Below are 20205 nucleotides of genomic sequence, written 5' to 3'. Positions count from 1 at the left end.
TTCCAAGATGGTGGCAAGCTAATAATGCAAGAGCACATTCCACTTTTAGGTCCTGAACTGATAGCCAATACTTAGCAAAGTACTTAAACATGCGCTTGAAGTCATTATGATGTAATGAAAACTTCAAGTTTGTGTTCATATGAATTGCATAATGGAAAAGTAATTTCAACAGTTGTTCTGTAACAATTTTATCAACACTTTTAGCATGATCCTAGACAGTTTTACCCAGAAGTAAATCCTATTGAGCTTTCCTGGTACACAGAGATAACATTTTAAGGCTGCAATGCTGAAGTTGCGTTCTCCAGATTAAATCCACTGCGAGGTTCAAGAACCTCAGACTCACACAGATATACATCAGTGTTAGCAGACCTCAAAATACTAGCCATAAACTGAAAATAGTTTTGTTTGCTTAACAGATTCTCTAATGTTCAGCATCATCAGTACAACCAATCCTATTTTTACTCATACAAGTACTACTTAGGGGCTATAGCAGGGGTGCTCACACTTTTTTGGCTCGAGAGCTACTTTGAAACCCAGCAAGGCCCGGAGATCTACCAGGGGGGAAGGAAGCGTCTGACAGACACCCCCTTTAATGTATGGAGCCCCTGCTGGAGTCTAGTCAGTTTCGTCAGTTTTGTTGCTGCATGCCTGAAGAGCAGCTAAAGTGTCAGTTTCAGTGTCAGTTTAGCTAAATATGTCAGTTTCGTCTAGTCACTAGACGAAACTGACATATTAACAGTTTGGAGAGACAGGGCTCCGCGACCTACTCATTTTGCCTCGCGATTTACCGGTAGATCGCGATCCACCTATTGAGCACCCCTGGGCTATAATGATTTCAGTCCCCAGTCTCTGCTGCATTTAATGAATTTTTAAAAATCCCATAATCTGATCCAAATTCTGATTCGAAGCAGGAACTATTGTCTTGTGAATGGGAAGCTGCAGTAACTCTGCTACTGCTGTCTAAGAATCAAATAGGGTAGTAGACTGTTGAAATTAGGGTCTTTACCCATTACATACATAGCAAAGGGTGGGAGGAAAGGTTTTAAAAGCAAAAGGAGTGTGTGAGTACTGTGAACGGGACTGGCCTTGGGAGCTCCAGGGCCCCATTGGAAACAGGTTCACAGTCAAGGTCTGTAGAATTTTAGAGATAGAAGTAAAATTTATTATAGACTTCATATCTCTACGGTAGAATGGAAAGCAATTGAAATGTGTGCTTAAAAAGTGCATATGAGTTAATAGACCAAATGGGTCTAAGCAAACTTTAATATAAAATTGCATACAAGAGTAGATTACCCTAGTGAGGGGGGGCGGGCCCTTAGACATGGGGCCTATTTGGGAGTAATTGGTCCAATTGGCTTAAATCTGGCCCTGGCTGTGACAACCATATCAAGAGATATGTTTGCAGCAGACCTCCATGTATTATAATTCCCTCCCCAGAAGTTTTTCTCCTTAGACGAGATTAGGTTTTGTAAGTGAGGTTGATGGGGAGAAAAGTGAAGCGGTGGAGAGGCTATGTAGACATACGCAGCAACGCGGGGAGGGTTTCACTCCCTTTCCTGCACGCTCTCCTTTTACTCTGAAAATTAGCTTCCCCATAAAACCTTTTTATGCAATTACAGCAGACTCAGATTTTAAAAAAATGGGCCTGCTGCTATATATTATTTAGTTTGGCCCTCAAATTTGCCTCTTGAAAGGATGACATTCGACCTTTAGACTAGTGTTCACATGCATCTTCACAAAAAAACCCATGCAAGATTGGGAGCTTGAAAAGCACAAGTTTTCTATGTGAAGTGAGTTTAAATGTCTTTGGCTTGAGCCGAGGAGTATTTGTAATCACTTGAAGGCCCAATGATTTCCACTGAAGGGCTATTTGCTATTTATTTTCCAGACTAAACATGAAAAGGTGTCATTTGAAAATATAGGTCCAAAACGATTGCAGCACTTTTATCACTGCAGTTTTTATTTCCCCTGCTACTGTTCATCTTCTTGGGTGGTTACAAATACCTGCTCTAACAGCAGAGAGAGAGGAAGGTGGACCAGCAGAGTGGAGCTTTGCCACATCCAGACCCTCTGTGTTGGGTCCCCTTTCCCTGAGGAGCCGGCAGCAGCTGCACTGTTGCGTACATGACGCTGCGGCAGCCATTTTGGCTCTGCGGCAGTCCTAGTGCAACAGGCAGTTCAGGATTGGGCTGTGAAACCTTAGGCATAGTCCACTGGGAAATTCTCCTACAGAAAACACATTGAAATTATGGGAGCTGGGCAAGAGGACTATTATTATGCTTCAGCACAGATCCCATTCTTTTGTTGTCCTTGTGAAGGAGAATGTTTCACTGGATGGTGTCTTTTCTGGGATCAGGTAATCCTAAATTGAAAACGTTAAAAATAAAGTTCTTCTGAGGAAAACAATAAATGATTGATCCTATGCAAGTTCAAGTTCAGATTCTTGGCTGATCATATGACACTTAAAAATCACAGTATTTCTGTCAAACATTTATTGTAGCTTTGTATCTTTTTTGTTTTTGTCCTGTTGTAAATAATGGCATGCAGTTGAGTCTACCATTTCCTCAAGGCTCCCAAAGCAAAACTGTGTTGGAGAGCAGACAAAACCCAACGTGTATAGGGTAAAGCAAGTAGGAAAGGCGTATGCTCTGTTCTTTAGAAAGGTATGCCAGTACAGGACTTTTCGGACCAGGGCCTACAACAAGCAAACACAGGGACTGTTGCAATTTTTGCCAATTGTACAGCCAGTCACCATTAATGCAAATGCACACACAAAAAAGAGCCAGAAATGGGGACTGGATCCAGAATGGCGGAGATGTCTGCGAAATACTGTGGAACAGCAATCACTTGTTAACTTCGACAAAACTTGCTCTCAACATAACATAACATAAAGGCACCATTGATATCGTTCTCATTTTTGAAATACTGTAAAAAAATTGCTACATATGGCACATAACACTTTTGTATATACATTATATATTTTAATTTATAAAAGTTTTTTTCCTGTTTTTTTTTAATCCTAGTAGCAGAACTGCTAAAATAAAATAAATTGTTTTAATTTAAAGGTGGAGTACTTCATTATATAAAATAAAGTTTTACATGTGAATCTATGTTGTTTTTTTAAAAGTGTTTTTTTTTTATACAGCGATGGGGTCTTGGTTAGCTATTACACTGGACAATCTTGCTTGCAATTCTTCCTGCGTTGAGAACCGGCTGGTTTGGTTAGTCCTGGTGTCAGCCAGTCGGTACGCAGTAGCTGATTCTACGTTGACTGCCATGGGGTTTTGTATGCTCAGAAAAGGTGTGTCTTCCCCTATTCTTTCATCTTCTGTTTCACTCTCTGAGCTACTGTTCTCGCAGCTTGTGTCGGCGTCCCTTTCTAATCGACTGGAAATGTGGCCATTGGGCTTTGTTCTTTTTGCCCTCCGACTACTGACTAGTTTCTTTGGGGGGTCCTGTGATGGTTCATACTCCTGCGTGGTTTCATATTCCTCATCCTCCACTATCCTCATTGGACTTGGTGGCAGACTGTTGTTTTCGTGGGCTGGATTGTGATGGTAAGAGGAGTTGAACTGTTGTATTTGATGCTCATATTTTTCCCGTAGCCGAGGTGGTGTCACCAGAAGGAGTGGCCTCTCCTCTTCGATGAATGGACTGACTGCCACAGAAGGGACAGACATTGTTAGGCTGGAGACTTGTGGAGACATTTCTGAAGCAGGTGACTTAGGAGAACTTGGTGTGTGAAAATCCACAGGTGACATGCGAGCTGGTGTGGTCATAGCAGATACATACCTAAAGAAGTACATACAAAAAGGAAGCTTGAGAAGAACGAAATGACAAAAATACGACGTCTAGTTTAATCCAATCCTAATTGGTGATGCAGTGCACTTTACTGCCATTGCAAAGCATGATGAATCACAGAGCTCAGCCTGGCTGTCACGACAAACACTGAGTGGTGGCCAGGCAACGGTGGCCTCCAAAAGAGCCCTTTCACCAGTAAGCTGGTGCAGGGGGCAGGTGGTGGGTGGGCAGACTGGGGTAGGGGTATGTTGAGGGTGGGTGGGAAGGAGGTGGTAATTGGTGGCAGCATCTCTGGAAATATTCTATTCCCCTTCCTGGCCTTGATCCACCTATCCAGGTCCCTTTGGACTTGTACAAGCAATTAGTAGACCCATCAGGGCAGTAGAAGCTCACTCTGGGGCAAGCAAGCAAATAGTCCCTTACCTGGATGAGACCCCCAGACCCCCCACAGAATGCAGCATGTGCTTCAGTGGCGTGACTGCATTGGTGGGGGGGATTTTGATAGGATTGAACGGTAAGAAAAGTTATTTCTTTTTATCATGTTCCCACATCATATGGATTCTGGATGGACACCTTATCAAATACTCTTCCAGTTACTAGCAATTCTGAATTACTGAAATATCCACAGACTAGCAATGGGGCTATGGTGATTTTACATGAACATTTATCTCTCCCATTTTTTTCCATTTCTAAAAACCACAGCTGCATCTCTAAATTCCAGATCTGTAAAACTGATGTTTGACATTAAAATGAACTAGTTGTGTTTTGTAAATGCAGACAGTAATATTGCTAGAGTTGTTACCTATCACTTTTTTTTGGAGAAGTGAAAATATAATCCTCAGTGGTGGTGGTGTTGATGATGGAATTCAAAGTCAGAAAGTGCAGATTGGTTTCATGGGTGTCAATTGAAGGCTTTATTTAATCATTTCTTCCAAGAGGAAAAGGTGGCATACATGGGGCTTCAGGGCGCCACCATTCCAGGGCATGACCCAGAACTAGGTCTGCTCAGCTTTAGCGAGCTGGCTATATTATAGGGCCTGAGTTTTACATCAGGATTCTTCACTTCAACTGAATTCAAAACTGATCCAAAGCAAAGTTATGCATGGGAAGGGATAAAATGGATAGGGAGATGCTCTTTACACTCTCACATAATACCAGAACCAGGGGACATCCACTAAAATTGAGTCTTGGGAGGGTTAGGACAGACAAAAGAAAATATTTCTTTACTCAGCGTGTGGTCAGTCTGTGGAACTCCTTGCTGCAGGATGTGGTGATGGCATCTGGCCTGGATGCCTTTAAAAGGGAATTGGACAAGTTTCTGGAGGAAAAATCCATTACGGGTTACAAGCCATGATGTGTATGTGCAAACTCCTGATTTTAGAAATCGGCTATGTCAGAATGCCAGATGCAAGGGAGGGCACCAGGATGCAGGTCTCTTGTTCTCTGGTGCGCTCCCTGGGGCATTTGGTGGGCCACTGTGAGATCCAGGAAGCTGGACTAGATGGGCCTATGGCCTGATCCAGTGAGGCTGTTCTTATGTTCTTATTAAAGTTTATCCATGCAGCACAACCAGAGCACACTTCCTGATTCATTCATGTGCAGTGCAATCCTATCTTGTGTTGGAACAGGCAGGCCAGGATAGGGGCCAGAATTGGCTCAGCCCTTGGCCCGCCCTCCCCCTGCCCCAGAATGCCTCCCTTCCACCTCCTCCTCCCTCCACCCCATAGCTTGGCCGACACAAGGCTCCATCCCTGAGTCGGCACAGAGGCTTGATTCAGCCTCTGCGGGATGGCGTGCGTCCTTGCGCCAGCCCAGCTGACTCTAGAAGAGGAGCAAAAGTGCTTTAAGGCAGGTTGCGACCCTCCTGGGATGGCACAAGGGAATTGCGCTGGCCCAAGGGTGACTATGGACTGCGCCCTGAGTGTCCAAGGCCTTGAGCTTCTGACTGTTTTACAGGAACCCACACAAATAATATATGGGTTATTTAGGAATGAATGTCTTGTGCTTGTATTTGATTGCAGGAGGCCTTGGGACAAAATTCTACACAGCTTGAGAAAAATTAAGTAGAAATCCTCATTAAACTGGGAAGATCTGTAACCTGCTGATTAGTTTTGCACAGGTCCCTCACACTCCTACACACATTTGCTCTCTCTCTCTCTCTTTCTCTCTCTCTCTGTGTGTGTGTGTGTGTGTGTATGTGTGTGTGTGTGTGTGTGTGAGAGAGAGAGAGAGAGAGAGAGAGAATAGAGATCAGAAAGTGACAACAGGCACTAGCTATCTTTTCCTGGATATACTCAAGTTTGCTTCATTCAACATTTTCTATGATTCCATCATTACCTATTGAATTTTTTTTCTTATGTGTCTTGACACAAATGCTGCTCACTAGTCACAAAACAATCAACTGTTTTCCATCATGTCATGAAGATGGTTTAAGGTGGCCTGTGTTGATGGTGAAAAATGCAATTCTACCCTGCAGAGTTCAAGCATAACGTTGATCAAAAACTTAGGAATCAGAAGACCATAAGAACCCTTGGTGAAGATGTCTGCTCTCAACTGTAGGTTTTCCCGAGACACTGAGTGAAGAAGTTTGCTAAGGGCAGTAGCTCTCTGTGAATCTAAATGACTTGGATTCTGCCAAACAAAATCTTCCAGTCTCAGCAAACATCTTCATTCAGTGTTGCATAATTGCATCATTTCCAGTAAGTGGTGGCGACATCAGGGTGTGTCTGTACCTTTCACTGTGTGGTGAATCGCGGTAGGAGTCTGGTGTTTCTCGCGCGTGCCTGAGGAAACTATTGCATTCTCGTGGGCCTCCAATACCATTGAGTCGTCCCCGAGGGCCTGCTGGGCTTGCATGCCGGCTATTCTCAACGGAGGAGCTCACAAGTACTGAATGGCTTTCAGAGATGATGCTTTCAGTCCGACCGTTACTCCAACTGATAAAGAGCCGTTGGGAAGAAAAGCAGATGACATTTTAAAATTTAAAACAGGATGAAGAAAACCAAGTGGTGTTTCTGATAATCTGGGCAGTGTGTTTGGTGGATATGCAGGGCAAGAAGGTTTTATTTACATTTGTGAAAGCTGCTGCTGAGAAACTGAGAAGATAATAGTTCTTTTGAAATTATGTAGGCAAAATGGGGGTGCCCAGGAATGTTACATTCTGAACTGACAACCTTTCCCGGATTTGATTGTTATGCAAAGGAACAGGCAGTGGACAGGGCTGCTACTATACTGTGTCAAGACATAAGACATAAACAATTAGTATGCACACAAAAAACAAATTATGTGTTTCAAATAAATTGTGTAACTCCACGTAAACTTGGTTGCTTGGGGCTTATCCAGATTACGAATGTACACATGATCCCATTTCATTTAACCTTTGGCTGGTCGTCCTATATGTCCACATTCAAACACAATAGTATGATATCACTGCCCACAGATAATGGAGGAGAAAACAGGCTTGCTCCAAGGAAAGGGGGGGATATTTGTATTGCAGTTTGCCCCCGTGCAAAAGTGAGGGGGGAAGCCTCAGAGCAATAGTATGCTCCAGTACTTGGAGAGGGGAGTAAACCTTTTTCAAAGAACTACGAGTAAGCTGAATAAAATAAAAGTACAGGATTTGCAAAGACTGCAGTTGCCAGTGTCAACCACTTTCTTTTTAAGGCTTACATTTAAGTAATGGGGGTGCTTAACCACTAAAGCAGGCTTTCAAAATCTGTGACCCGCCAAGCCTACACATCAGGGACTTGTTTTATCTGCCTTGGAATTCTAAAAAGAGGGAACTTGTCAGGCACGTGACAAGCTACTCCACATGACCAGAAGACTTGTTTGCCAGGTCACAAGTAGTGCAAGAGTTCTCCTGCTCATCAGTGCTCAAATACAGGCAACAGACAGTAAGTGCCTGTGACACTTGCAAACCTCATTCCAAATAGTAGGTGCAACAGCAATGATTGCACTATCTACAGGGGAAATGTCACTTTTTCCCAGGGACTAAATATAGCACTTTTGCCAAAGCATTCTATTGCTGCAACAGAAGTGTACCATTAAAGATTATTTTGAACTAGTCACAGCAAAAGGACGAGTTTTTAAATTATGCTAAAAAGATAACCTGGAAGCATTTTATGTTGTGTTTACACAACAATGTAATGTTGTTACAATGTTACAATGTTACAATGACTTTACTGACACTGGCTCCATTATTACGCTGGCCAAAGAATGATTAGAATTACGTCAATAAGCCCATATTTTTTTTGCACATCATAATCTAGGACAGTACTTCTCAATCTTCTTGCTGCTGTGTTCCACTAGTAACTGTGGTGGCAAAGTTGTGCCCCAGAATGCCTTGCAGTTTCCGGGTAGCGCCAACATGTGACTCACCAAAAATGGTGGATTGCATCCCTCAGTTTGAGAAGTGCTGTTCTAGGGAATTGCTACCTCTAGCAATAGCCCTGCTACTTGATCAGTAAAAGCTCCTTATTAACCCATTTTTGGCCAGCCCACAGGTGTATGTATTTGGTCCCTGTTGCATATATGCAACACTGGGCAGAAATGGCATAAAATTATGGAGAGAAACAACTGCTAGTTTTGGGACGCTAGTTTTTATGATAAAAGACTTTGCTTTAATTGAAGGGTGTCAAACGTTATTACTTTAAAAACTCTGCCAAACTGTACAATGTGTTATAACAAAACTATTTTGCTTTTCAGACAACCAACTAAATGTTGGTTCCATTTCAGCCTCCTACCTGTGGCTGGGTGTCTGGGTGACCGTTGTGGAGTGGTGAGTCGTTGAGGTGTAGTGGCTTGTAGAAAATGATGTTTCTGTTTCTCTTTCAACAGCATGTTCACTGGATATTACGTTTTTAGATACATATTGCTAAATAAACAGACACAACTCGCATTTAAAAACAACTCGGATAATATGTCATGCTTGTATTCTCCCCTTGAAGGATATGAAAAGGCATAATGGTCAATTTCATATACTGAAGCTGCTGTTCTTTTTGGATCAGCTGCCAATTGTTTTCATCACAGATTCAGAAATCTGTATATAATTCTAGGAAAATTCCAGTGGAAAGAGCAATTTATTATATACTGACTCTCCTGGATCCTTAAGAGTCAATATTTGTGGGATTAAATTACGAGCCTGTGGATGTTTTCTTATTCCCAGTTAAATTAATAGGCTTCTGTTGCTTCACCTTTGTCAGTTTAGTTACTGAAAAGGAAATAGTTGCTTCTAGAGCTCTTCTATACCAAATGAAGTGATGCTGCTGCTTCGGACTATAGATGGGGTGTGTGTGCCATATTTTTTACTGTTCCTTCCTACTATATGTTGTGCAGTGGTTAAAATGTCAGAATAGGACCTGGGTTCAAACCTACACTTGACCATTAAGATTCCTGGGTGACCCTGGACTATCTTTCTAACAGACCTCACAGGGTTGTTGTGAAAATAAATGGAAGAGGGTATGAAGAATCAAATAAGTAACATTGAGCATCTTAGAGAAAGGGTGGGATAACTGAAACAAATACAAATTCCAGGTAGCAAACGAGCTCATTAGGGAAAAAAGTTCAGCTTTCTAAGATTATGGCAATGAAGCGTGTTTTTCTTTGTTCTTTCTACAGCATTCTTCTCCTCTAAATAGTAGGAAGGCAGGAAATATGGGTTGACTTCCTGCTAAATATCTGGCCAACAAGGTTTTAGAGCAGGGCTGCTTGAGCCCCAGCCTGGGGGCTGGATCTGAGGTTCGGATGGATCTGTTCACCCGGTGAGCAGACCATTTTGCTCTGCCTCTGCATGGCTCCTCTTCTGGGTAGATCCGGGCACCAGGATGCTACAGGCAGTCATGCCTGCCCAGAATCCTATTGTAAACCTTCTGGGATGCCGGGCAACAGATGTGACTTCCCAGAGCATCCCTGTGCCCAAGTCTACTGGAAGGACGAGCCACGTGGAAGTGGAACAAAAAGCTGCAGTCTGGACGGGGACTACATTTTCGTAGGACCACAGTCGCAACTTTGGGCATTGCTGCTTTAGAGGAAGAGCTAGACTTTAGAGTAGGAGCTATGGATATGTGCATACTCCCCTTTCAAATACCCACTCTTCTCACCTATATATCCAAGAAATGCTAAAACCATAGATTTTAAAGGCAGGAAACTGCTAGTTTCTATTTTAGTTCTTTGCAATATATGTTAGCGATAGCATAGTTTTCCCAAACTGTATCCCAAATTGTTTGGTTCATTGGTTGAGGACTCTATAGTAATCAAGAGACACAATGGAGTCTGAATTCTTATACACTGCTCATATGATTAAAAGAATGAATGTGGCACTCTCAAAGCTCGCAAAAACATCAACAAATAGTGAACCATGCATGGTTCACTTCAGCCACGCCAAAGGGCTCTTACATTCACAAGAATATCAGGATTGAGCTACAGCTCATTTTTAGTGAAAGCAGATCCTATTGCAACGTAGTACCTAGGCAGATGGCTACCAGAGCGGATATTACTCAATATTATTTTAAACTTATATTCCTCCATTTGCCTCTAGCCAGGCTCTCATGGTGGCTTGCAAACTAAAAGGATTTAAACGGCTCCAAATAAAAACTGGTGACGGACTATCAAACTACAATTAGCTATGTTGGTAGTGTAAAACTTACGTTCACCAGCTGGACATTTTCTGGCGGTGGGTGAGGATGGTGAGGCCCATTTGCCATGTTGACTCTATGGTTGCGTTCAGATCGAAGGCCCTGTCGGAGGCGATCATGCAACTTTTTCCGCTGCTTCCTGTAAGTACAATAGGGACCAGCTTTAACAGTCAAATGAAAGAACAAATTTTTGCTCTGTATTATTGACCAGCACATTCTTCTTATGAGACATGAACATTATAGGACATCTGAAGGACCAAAGTGAGGACAAGCAGAGTTCAGAATTTGCTGAATTTTGCCAGGTTTATGAGGACACCTTTGTAAAATGAGGAGACCTGCACAGGAAGAGGTGTCCCACCTTCTAAAATTAATACAGACTTTCAAAAATTGACTTTTTTTTTTAAAGAGCAGTGGAAAAATAGTCATGAATTTTAGACCTATAATTAAAACGTTTTTGTTGGCACTTACATTTTGATTTTAAGGATATTTTAATTGATAAATAAGTATTTCTGATTCTTTTTACTTAAAGTGTCAACCCCTTAAGTTTGTGAAGACGAGCGTCTGTGTGATTTATCTGTTTGCTTTCATTTGTGTTTGTTTTTCTACATGCAGACTTCACGTATGTTTGGAAGCACCTGGTATAATGTACAGAACTTTTTATGGGGTGCAGTGAAGTTCTGTCTCTGTCTGTGTGCCTTCAGCAGTGATGCTGCTGGGAGCCATTTAGGAGGGGCAGAATTTTTTCTCCCATCATGGCAGCACTATAGAGGTAAAAGCCACACCTGTGGATTTTCTTGCTTCAGAGCTTTTGAAGCAGAAATCCAATTGTCTGGTTTCTTCTCTGGCCATGTTGTGTTGGGCGTCCTGCAGCTAATAACTTTCCACTCAACATTTGTGTCTCTTTTGCACGATACATTGTAATCCAGCAGTCATGATCTCACATGGAGTGGGCACTGGATGCCACCAAAAGCAGGTTGTATCCCGGAGAGCTATAGTGCACCTAGCTCACAGCAAGCCTATGTTAAGCATTTATATACTACTGTTTAGATTTAAAACAACCCCATCCAAAGCAGTCTACAACAAAAATAAAACAATTATCAACACCATTCGTCCAATGGGAATGGAATTTCCTGGGAAAAGTACAGAAGCTTTTTGCTACTTCTTGCAGGCAAAGGAGCACTGGAACCTCAATTCCCAGCACCTAGGTCTTTGAAAATGTAAGGCAGGGACAGAGAGGCTGTATTCTGTGCCCGTGCACACCCATAACTTCTTGAAACACTTGAAAATGTAAGGCAGGGACAGAGAGGCTGTATTCTGTGCCCGTGCACACCCATAACTTCTTGAAACACTCCTGTTGATCTGCAGCTAGTGATGTACAGCTGTGCTGGATCTTACTTCTGATAACAACTATGTGATTTGTCTTTGGAAGTGTAGAAGAAAATACACACTCTTTAAAATAAACACATCAGAAATAAAGAAAAACTAGAAAGGTTCTAATCCATATGGCTTCAAGATGTGAACTTGGTTCAGAAACATGCAGCAACTATGGATGGAACCTTTTTTAAGCCCTTCAGTCACAGAAAATACAGCATCGCTCACTAGCCTCTGCTGAACTAGTTCCTCATTCAAGGACAGGAGGGGGAGGAGACAATATCAACAAATTCAGCACAGTCCAGCTGCAATGAAGACATGGGCTTGATGACAGAGCATATGATATCACACCCTCTGTTTACTGGTTTTATTGCACTCGTGGGAGATGGGATCGTAGTAAAAAACAATTAATTTTGGCATTGCCTTGATTAAAAGTGTGTCACCCATGTACATATGAAGAGTGGATTTACATTTTGGCAACCTCAGTACAAAGTTAAGTTTTCTGACCATGTCCCTGCTACTATGAGGCATAGTATATGACCCAGTTGTACAAGCTAGTGCTTCTTAGAGCTTGCTGCTGGCTGCTTGACTTGTTGCTCTGTCTGGACTAAGTCCACAGGATGATCTAGGTTGCAGTCTGCTCTGCTGATTCATGTGTGCAGGCAGGAAAATAAGAGTCCTCACTGTTAGCACGTCTCTACTGACTTAATTGGAGGAAGAGCAGCTAGAGAAGAAGTCTGACTCGAGACCTGTTGTGTGCCTTTGCCACAGCAGAGAATTCCTTCTGAATGTGAAGGACACTTGTTTGCTAATGGAAAAACAATCACTAAAGGGAAGCAGAAAGGAAAAAGTAACCGGCAACCTAACAGTGTTGGTGGCATAGATGACCAATTGTGTACCTTTAGATACAAGCACCAAAATTACACCGTATGCGTAGCAAGATATAGTGATTATTTCCAGATATTGAGGCGTGTGATACTGCATTTGTCTGTGCAGCCAGTTGAAATAATGTTCCTATCTGAGTGCAATATTATATGCGGTGACTCAAATATTGAATAATTTTTAGAAATATTTGATAATACATATGTACACAATAAATATGTCCCCCCAATCTTACGGGGGCCTTGCACTGCCAGAACTAGCATTCCAGTCATGCAAGGTCCTTTACAGCTGTTGCAAAAGGCAACAGGCTGTTTTGCTCAGTTGGGTGGCCACCATAGGCAGCGAGCAGCCGTGTGTTGGTGGCCCATCAACGACCCCCCAGTGCTGCTAAGTCAGCATGGAGAGAGGCGGGTTGGGCAGAATGGGGAAGAGACTGGGGCATGGAGGGAGTGGATCGAAGCTGGGAAGGGAGCAGAATTAGCAGCACCTATCCCCCTTCCCGGGTTCACTCAGGCTTGTGCTAGCTACACTGCTGGTGCAGGTCCAAGTAGTCCCGGTAAGGCAGCAAGGGCTTACTTCCAGGTAAGGGAACAGAGGAGACCTCTGGGACTGCCCCTTGCAGGATGCAGTGCGCACTCTGGTAGTGTGGTTTTCGATAGGATTGGGCAGTAATAGGGATTGTACACACTTAAGCCTATGTAGTTTACTCACAAGTGAGTCCCATTGCGTTCAGTGGGGCTTACTTTCAGGAAAGTACATATAGGATTGCAGAATTAGTTTTCCACACAATGAAGTGGCTGGCAGCACATTCTCTGATCTTTGCCCCATGAGTCAAACCCCAAACAAGGTAGACCATTTTGTGCATTTGCAAGTATGCAACTGTCAGCAGCGTGGTGATCTAGTCTCTGTTGTTGTTGGTTTGTTCTATTCCACTTTAATCTATGAAATTAATTGATTTTTGAAGTAATTACAGTAACACTGTTATTGCCCAGTCCTAACATGCATGTCCTAACATGCTCACAGCTAAGGTTCAAAACAATGGCAGCAATCTATGATTGGATTATTTCTTTGCTATGACCAGCTTTCATAGCCAAAAAGCAAAAAAAAACCAAACACGTTTGAAGTATGTATTTTGTCTGCTGCACATGTACACAAAGGGTTGATTTCAAGTGCCTCTATATATGAAAATGATCCTTGGGTATTAGTCTGTTTTTATGCCAGTATCACAATAATTGTGTCAATAACTGAAGTTTGGCCACTGCGCTATAAATATGCCCACTATTCCTCTCGCCTCTTCATTAATTTAATGGCTGTGCAGATAGAACATTTTGGAAGATTCAGTGTAGTACAGTGTCATCTTATCATTTAATTAACATTGTCACTGGAAATGTCACCCTCAGTTGTCTGACGCTTTTGTTCTTATTCAAACTGACATCAAAAAGAAAAAAACACCACACGTATAGGTTATTTTGCAAATGTCAACTCTACTATTAAAGGTTTAGTAGAGGATTAGTCAGTCATGCCTGATGCAGATATGCAATAGAATAAACCACCCTTGAAGGGGGCACATGAGGAAACATGGGGGGGGTGCAGGGTTACTCTGAAGGCTGGTAATTTGCATTATCCACTCTGAAGTAATCATTTTTGCTTATAAAAGTAAAACACACCTCCAATTTCAGTTCAGAAATAAAAATGTGTCTCAGCTTTCAGAAGATTAGATGCAATTAGAGGATATAATCCATGATGTCAAGAAAAACAAGAAAAAAGACTTTGCGGTTTTAGTGTACGATATAATACACAGCTGTGAAACTGTTTTTATCTGAAGTGCTCTTGCTTTCATGCTTCAGTTTGATAAGGTAAATATTTAACCAGCATAGTTATGGAACATTTTGGAACATGATTAAGAACCTGCAAACTTAAGCGTTTAAGTTTTGAAGCCCTTTGAGTTGCAGCCCTTTAAAGCCCTTTGCAATGTTCTTGGTGCCAAGTTAGGGCCCAATCCTATCCAATTTTCCAGTGCCGGTGCTGCCATGCCTATGGGATATGCACTGCTTCCTGCATTGGGGAGGCAGTCTTGGAGGCCTCTTCAAGGTATGGGAACATTTATTCCCTTACCTTGGGGCTGCATTGCGGCTGCCCCCGTGCTGGAAAGTTGGATAGGACTGGGCCCTTACGTGTTATTCTAATTGTACAACGTGGCATGGTGGGTTGTTACTGTCTTTTCAAATAGGTGGTCAAGAGGGCATGAAACAGCAAAACTATAGTGGAGAGTGTTTTAGCCCCACTGCAGTTTTGCTCCACTATTTTAAACAGAAAAATGAAATGATTTCTTCTTTGTTTAAAGCAACATGCATGGGGAGGAGCAATGATCAGGAGTGAAACCGCAGTGAACATAAAGCCCCCTCCAAACACCCTGATGGGGTTTGCTCTGTTTTGCAGCCCCCTAAGCTTCTGTTTAATAAACTGACCACCTTAGTTAATGTAATGTGTAATTTGGCTCTCAGAGGATTATGAATTAGATCAAAAAAATCTAAGGGATCCTCTCTTATGGTAAATATTGTCTGATTATATACTATATTTTTAAATATCAGTAGCTGCCAAACCACAGCCCATGGACCAGATGCGGTGTAAGGAGAAAGCCATCCAGGCACGGTGCTTTCTGTTCCGCACTGCAGCCTCCTGTCTTTCCAGATGCTCTTCTCAGAAACCAGCATCAAGCAGCTGCTTCTGCCTGGAAATCAGGGTGCAGAGCCTGCTGGGGTGACGGGTAGCAGAAGTGGCTGCCCAGTACAAGTTTCTGAGAAGACTGGGTGGACAGATAGGAGACTGCAGCGTGGAACAGAAAGTGCAATTTCCAGATCGCTTTTCTTTATGCAGCAATTTGCAGTTAGGACTCTGCTGGTATATACCAATACTGTAAATTTACAGAGACATCTTCTTCAAGTCTATTTAGCTGCCTAATCTTGTGTCAACAGTTGCAGACACACTTCTCTTGTTTTGAGAGGGTCCCGATCCCTCAAAGATAGATATAGAAAGGAAGAGGAAAGTTTACTTGGTTTTGCAGTAGGCCACAACACACATGATGCCAACTACAAGGAGAGCAATGCAGATGCCAGTTATGGTCAACACCCTTTTCTGGTAGAGTTCCTCAGCTTCTAGAAAGGGACAAAAAAGAGAAGGTTACAAAATGCCCTTTAGAAAGTGAATCACAGTAAAGGTCAATGACCACCACATTATAAACTAAATCTTACAATTTCAAATGATGAAATATAAGTCACAATTGCTATTCAAAAATAGAAGTTCAGGAAATAAGATGGAATATGGAATACAGGTGATGAATGACTATGAAGTTAAGACTAATATAATTAATGTAAACTGGCAATTTTAGAATTCTGTTTAACACCATTGTATTTAATGTTTCAAAAAATGTCTGCTAAAAATAGAAATAAAATACACTGATATAACAAACAAAGGTATAGTGTAGAAACTGTTTTTTCTCTTTTCCTTTTGCAAAGACTGCTGGAACAAGCGTAGCTTTTCCACAGCAAAGGGAACAATATTTCCCCCTTCCCGCTCCTCAGTATTTTTAAAATACACAGTGGCTTTTCCAATCACAGCAATCTTTGCAAGAGAAATATTACAACTACATTTGAGCTTGGCTTGCAATGATGTCCCCAGTAAAAATGACACACCCAATTAAGGATCAGTCATCCATCCAGTCTAACTGTAAACCCAAGAAACACCCCAAATTGAACAGAATGCAACAGGTAACAATGCACTGTACCACAGACAGAATAACATGATTGCATAGATGCCATAATTGTAGCAAAAAGGACTGTTGTCTGACAAAGAGTCTGCTTCATTGCAGTGACCTCACTTGGAGATATTTTATCGTTATAAAGTAATTCTTAGGACAAGTAATGTTTGGGTTGGAAAAGAAACCACATACCATTGCCTGTCACACTTGGCAAAGCATCACATGTACGCAGAGCCAGGGAAATGGTACGTTTAGAACACTGATGGTCACCATGAACTGGCCCAAGAAGCTCCAATTTGTACTGTTTGTATTCTTTTTTGTCTTTTGTTGCTCAGAAAGGCATTAAATTTTTAACATAAACATTGCTTACTTGCCACCTCACCCAGACAGGAAACACAGAGTTGTAAAGGCCCAAACAAGGAGTTGCAATTAACGTGTATGGTTTTCAGAAACATACTTTAACTTAGCTTTAAATTTAAAGGGAGGGGGAAAAACCACTTCCAACTCTCTTGGGGATGAGGTTGTCATCGGACTTGAACACCTGTTGTTTCTGCCCTTGAGAGAGGGTTGAGTTTGACCATTTCCTGGTCTGGTAGTCTTTCTGTGTTTGCAGATAAGACATCTGCTTGGAGCTGGTCTGCTGTTCACTCAAATTGATTTCTGGCAGTTCTTACATTAGGTTCTAAATTCTTAGCTTCTGCGGTCACTGTTGTTTCTAAGAATGTAAATATTTGCTTAGACGTTGACCCGGCATAGGTTTTGATTACATCATACTGGGCAATGACCAGTCATTGGCAATGTGTGCTGATATGCTGTGGTATGTTATTGATACACACTGTTTGGGAGGAAGGAAGTTAGTTCCATGCTGATTGTGTCTGGACAAAATTTTGCTTTCCTTTCAGGGCATTTTACAGGAGTGGAGGGGTTGGATTCAGCATATGTGTTTGAGGCTGATGTTTTAGCCTAGAGAGTTTGGTTTTGAAGGTGAGAAGATTCTTACTATCTGTCTTTCCAACTGACAATTTTTCTTCTACCTAGAGCAGAGTCCCTATGAAGGCTTTGATTTGTGTCCAGATTAGAAACAGTTATAAAAAGACTACTAGAAAATGGAATGTATTACTATTTTATACAGCGGGGTCCCAGTTTCCCTGAATCCTGTATCTGTGGATTCACTTATCAGTGGATCGAGTCTGTGGGGTTCTCAGAGGCTTCCCCGGGCCTCCTAATGGCTTATAAAGCGTTAAAAACGCCACTTCTAGTATTTTTGTAAAACTGGGGATGACTTTTTAACCTCTAAGGCTCTGTTGGAGACCAGCACAGGTCGCGGAATGATGTCCGCAGCTTCTAGTGGGCTCAAGAGGACCTCCAGAGGGTGAAGTTGGGGGTCTTTCCTGCAATTGGGTGGCAGTCATGGAGGTCTCTTCAAGGTAAGGGAATATTTGTTCCCTTACCTCAGAGCTGCATTGCCCTTACCTGGGTGATGGAAAGTTGGTTAGGATTGTGCCCTAAGTCACTTAAAATGAATTAAATTCAATAGGACTGAGATAGTAGGAATAAATGGGCAATTTTCACAGAGGAAGAAAGGAATAAATGGAATCCTCAGGGATCTGTATTAGGACGCTTGCTTTTAAACTTATTTATAAATGATCTGGAGTTGGGGTAAAGAGCAAGACAGTCACGTTTTCAGATGACTCCAAACTATGAAGGGTGGTTAAAACCAAAGCTGATTGTGAAAATTCCTTAAAAGATTTCTGGGCAAACACATGGCCAAAGTGATTCAGTATCAATAAATGCAAGGTGATGTATGCTGAGACAAAAATCCAAACTTCTTATATTCTGATTGGAATCTCAGCTGTTGGTGATGAAAGAGAAAGAGATTTTTCGGTTGTGGTGGACAGATCAATGAAAATGTTGATCCAGTGTATGGCAGTGATGAAAAAAAGGCAAATTCCATGCTAGGGTTCATTAGGAAAGGGATTGAGAATAAGACTGCTAATATTATATTGGCCATTATAAATCTATAGTGTGGCCATATTTTGAATACTGTGTATAATTCTGGTCAGTTCACCTGAAGAAGGATATTAGCGATCTGAAAACACAATGATCAGAGGGCTGGAACACCTTTTTATGTTTTATGATAAGGCCAGAGTGTGTGTTCCTTTTTAGTTTTGGAGAAAGGCAATTAAGGACTTACAATTGAGACTTATAAAATTATGCATGCTGTATGGAGTAAACAAAGATATATTTTCTCTCTTTCTCACAATACTAGGGCATTAATTGAAACTGATTGGCAGGAGATTTATGGCAAAAGGAGGTACTTCACATAGTACATAATTAGTTTGTGGAAGCTGTTGCCACAATATGTGGTGGTTGCCACTTGCTTGGATTGCTTTAACAGAGGATTGGACAAACTCATGGAGGGCAGGTCTATCAGTACGAGTTGTGTTGGCTTCCAGGTTTGTCAGATGTTTCAGAATACCAGTTTCAGGGAGCAATGATGAGAAAGAAGTATGCCTTGTTTCCTGGGCTTCTCAGAGGCAGCTGGTGGGTACCTGTGGGAAACGGAATGTGGACTAGATGGGCCTCTGGTCTGATCCAGCAGAGCTTTTCTTATGTGCTCATAGGAACTTGTTTCCTTCAAATACTGGAGAATGAAGTCTCCAAATGCAGGGATGAAAGGGATACTCAGGCACATGAACGTCATTCTGGTCAGTGTGTACTGACCTAAGAACTAAGAGCCCAATCCTGAGCTCGCACAGCTGGCGCTCCACTGGTAGTGTCACAAATGTGCCGTAAAGCATGTACACAGCTCTCAGCACCGGTGCTAGCTCAGTACCGGCTGGTGCTGGGCTAACGCCAATGGATCACCCATGGCTCTGCCTGACCTGCAAGGTAGCAGAGAGGTAGGTGGGGGCGTGGGGAGGAGGTGTTCCAGGGCAGGGGGAGGGTGGGGAGGAGGCATGCTGGGGGAAGGAGTGGGGCAGGAGGGATGCAGGACCGGACGATCCACATCCATGGAGGCTCTTGATTCTATGGTAACCCAAGGGTTGCTGCAGAATTCAGTAGCCCCATTGTGGGGCTACTTGCCTTACCCAGAGGAAGAGGACGAAAGTGCCCTTCCCCGGAGGAGCCACCAGTGCTGTCAAATTTGTGCTTAGGATGCTGCGGCAGCTATGTTCGGTGCTGTGGCAGCCCCATGCCCCAGGCAGCATAGGATTGGGCTGTGAATTAGCTATTACTAGAGGTGTCTGTTTCTGGCGAGTCACATAGGATTACAGCCTAAGTCTTACTGAACACAATGGTTTCACTTCTGAGTAAGGTAAATAATACCATTTTCCAAACACCTCTAAGGCATTAGCTGCAGATGCACACAACATAATGCTTGTTAAACAGAAAATGCAATGTTTGGAGAAGGGTCAGAGAAGTAGGAGAGGGGTGCTTGAATTCTTCTGGCACCCACCCTTAACCTGCCACCACTTATTCACTCCAGTGGCTCCAAATTGGAATCTGTGGGAGGCAGAAGGGCTACTTCTGCTTGGAGGAATGGATTTGAAACTGATAAATGGTGGGTGGGGAAAGACTTCTTCAAGCAAATCCTTGTCAGATCTCTGTTCTCCCCTCTGAAAGCAGCTTGTTCCGCTTTAAAACACCACTAGTGTTGTGTTATACAGATCTGTGTGTAGTATGGCTGTCTGTTTTATGCAATCGTAATATAAGATATCAGTACAGCTTGACATTCAGAATGAACGGAGACATGATTTC

The 20205-nt window shown here is 42.4% G+C and overlaps 1 protein-coding gene across 2 annotated transcripts in view; it reads right to left on the bottom strand.

The window, feature by feature from the left end:
• Positions 1 to 3071: 3071 nt before the first annotated feature.
• NRG1 (neuregulin 1) overlaps positions 3072 to 20205 on the bottom strand; it is a 124469-nt gene continuing 107335 nt past the window's right edge. For both annotated transcript variants that reach the window (XM_066613670.1, XM_066613671.1), the window contains 5 exons: positions 15739 to 15841; positions 10446 to 10572; positions 8544 to 8674; positions 6534 to 6737; positions 3072 to 3792 (listed from right to left, as the gene is read on the bottom strand). In XM_066613670.1, the coding sequence (XP_066469767.1) occupies positions 3138 to 3792; positions 6534 to 6737; positions 8544 to 8674; positions 10446 to 10572; positions 15739 to 15841 (1220 nt within the window). In that variant the 3' untranslated portion in view covers positions 3072 to 3137. The remainder of the gene's footprint in view (positions 3793 to 6533; positions 6738 to 8543; positions 8675 to 10445; positions 10573 to 15738; positions 15842 to 20205) is intronic.

The sequence above is a fragment of the Tiliqua scincoides genome, chromosome 2, assembly GCF_035046505.1.
Source record: "Tiliqua scincoides isolate rTilSci1 chromosome 2, rTilSci1.hap2, whole genome shotgun sequence".
Lineage (NCBI taxonomy): Eukaryota > Metazoa > Chordata > Lepidosauria > Squamata > Scincidae > Tiliqua > Tiliqua scincoides.
The sequence above is the reverse complement of the archived record's forward strand: the minus strand, read 5'-3'. Positions and strand labels throughout refer to the sequence as shown.